Source organism: Geospiza fortis, unplaced genomic scaffold (genome assembly GCF_000277835.1).
Source record: "Geospiza fortis unplaced genomic scaffold, GeoFor_1.0 scaffold317, whole genome shotgun sequence".
NCBI lineage: Eukaryota > Metazoa > Chordata > Aves > Passeriformes > Thraupidae > Geospiza > Geospiza fortis.
Genome location: NW_005054398.1, coordinates 1,765,206 through 1,767,266, shown reverse-complemented (window position 1 = coordinate 1,767,266; position 2,061 = coordinate 1,765,206). Strand labels below are relative to the sequence as shown.

Sequence of the window (2,061 nt, the reverse complement as noted above, 5' to 3'; positions counted from 1 at the left end):
GGTGCCCAGGTCTGGCCCCGCAGGAGCTCAGATGGTGCCGCCCGCAGGAAAGCCCGTGGAGCAGATCAACGAGACCATCAACTACAACGAGCACTTTCCCTGGAGCTTTGGGGCAGACTATGACCACAGCTACAGCCAGGGGCTGCAGAAGGGGCTGCCCAGCCCCATCCTGTACGTGGCAGAGAAGTTCAGCTCGCAGAGCCCCTGTGGGCTGCACGGGCAGTACCGCATCGCCGGGCACTACGCCTCAGCCATGCTCTGGTGAGCCCTCCTGCCCTGTCCTGCTGCCAGCACGGGGCTGTGGGGAGCCTAGCTGCCCTTCCCCATGGCCTTTGGGATGGGTGGGATTGCATCCTGCCAGGGGGGAAGCTGTGTGCATGGAGGGGGCCCTGCCAGGCACTGCAGACACTTTGGGATGAGCAGAAGTTCTGGTTCTCCCTGCTGGACAAATCCACAGCGTGGGCACAGGAGAGAGGAACGTGCTGCAGGTCCTTGCTGTGGTGTGGTGATGGTGGCAGAAGTCCATCCCCATGGATGGAGCTGAAGCTGCTGTCCTTGGTGGCCCAGAGAGGGCCATGGACACATGAAGAACTCTCCCAGCCCTTTCTGTGAGAGGGTTTTGTACCTAGGATTGGATCAGGTGGGGAAAAGATCCTGCTGCTGTTATTGTGGAGCTGATCTCGACTCTTTGGCAAGGTCAGAGATCTGTCAGTGCCCACCTGGGCTGGGGGAGAGCTGTCCCCAGCTGGCAGGAGATGGTCCCTCCCACCACGGGCTGGCCACCAAGAACCATTGCAGGGCTGCTCTCCCTGCTTGGGGTTTGACAGCAGGGACACAGAAAATGGGGAAGAAGCCTGGTTCTACCATGGAACAAGAGCTCCTGGTCCATAGCTGAGGCTTTCCTCTGTAGCCCAGCTCCTCAGGAAGTGCAGAGCTACTGCACATGACCTTTGCCTGCTCCTGGTGCTGCTCTCAGGGACCAAGCTGCCCCATGTAACTGGGATGGTCCAGATACACTGAGGGGGCTGCCACAGCCTCCTTGGGGCTGGTGCTGTGTGTGGGCTGAGCAATGGGAGGAGGAGATCTGTGTTTCTGCTTCTGGATGTAGCAATGGGAGCCTTGCATGTGCCCTTGCTCAGCGTGGGGATTAGGGATCATTCCTGCCTGCCCACAGAGCTTCTCCGCCTCCTGCAGTGCCCTGGGAGCCCAGACTGCTCCCAACACATGGAAATCCTCACACAGAGCATCCTAATCCACGGCACTCTCACCACTCATCTCTTGGTCTCCTCCTGCCTCCAGGGTCGCCTTTTGCACGTGGGTCATGTCCAACATCCTGCTCTCCATGCCTGCCCTGGTTTATGGAGGATACATGCTCCTGGCCACAGGGGCCTTCATGATCTTCTCTCTGCTCTCCTTCTCCACCGTGAGGAGCTCCCCAGTGTGCCTGATCCAGATTGGGACCAGCACCCTGCACGTGGCCTATGGGGCATCCTTCTGGCTCATGCTAGCAGTCGGTGAGAACATTGGGGGCCCCAGGGAACACCACTGAGTGCCAGGGCTTCCCCCCAAAGTGGGAAGTGCAGCTCCCCAGAGCCCCAGCCTGTGCCTTGGCACACAGATCCTGGGAGGGGTGGGAAAAGGAGAAACACCATCCTCATCTCAAGGCATTCACAGCTCCTGATCATTGGGATCACCCTCCTGGGTTTCCAGACCTGTGTCTGGGCTCTGAGGATGCTCAGAACAGCTCATACAATGCAAGGCCACCTTCCATAAGGAAAGGCATTGTCCTCTGGCAGGGACAATCCAAGGGGTGCCAGGACCCCATCAGAGTGTGTGTTTGTTGCCAGGCCTGCTCTGTGTCGTGGCTGGGATCACCGTCGTGGCAATGCACCACCTCAATCTGGACCTGCTGAAAACTTTCTTTGATCTCCGTGAGGACAAAGCAGAGGAGCACCAGGAGATGCTTCAGGTGTCCATCAACCCTCACTTTGTGAACAAGAGCCTGTCTCCTTCTGAGCCCTCTGAAATCAACAGTGTCTAGAAGAAAGTCCTCACTCTTTC

At 58.4% G+C, this 2,061-nt stretch overlaps 1 protein-coding gene across 1 annotated transcript in view; it reads left to right on the top strand.

Annotated features, from left to right (window-relative positions):
• Nucleotides 1–2,041, top strand: part of LOC102032457 (dual oxidase maturation factor 2) — a 5,195-nt gene extending 3,154 nt beyond the window's left edge. Inside the window, exons 3-5 of the mRNA XM_005425884.1 lie at nt 48–261; nt 1,300–1,514; nt 1,848–2,041. Coding sequence (XP_005425941.1) covers nt 48–261; nt 1,300–1,514; nt 1,848–2,041 — 623 coding nt within the window. The remainder of the gene's footprint in view (nt 1–47; nt 262–1,299; nt 1,515–1,847) is intronic.
• The last annotated feature ends 20 nt before the right edge of the window (nt 2,042–2,061 follow it).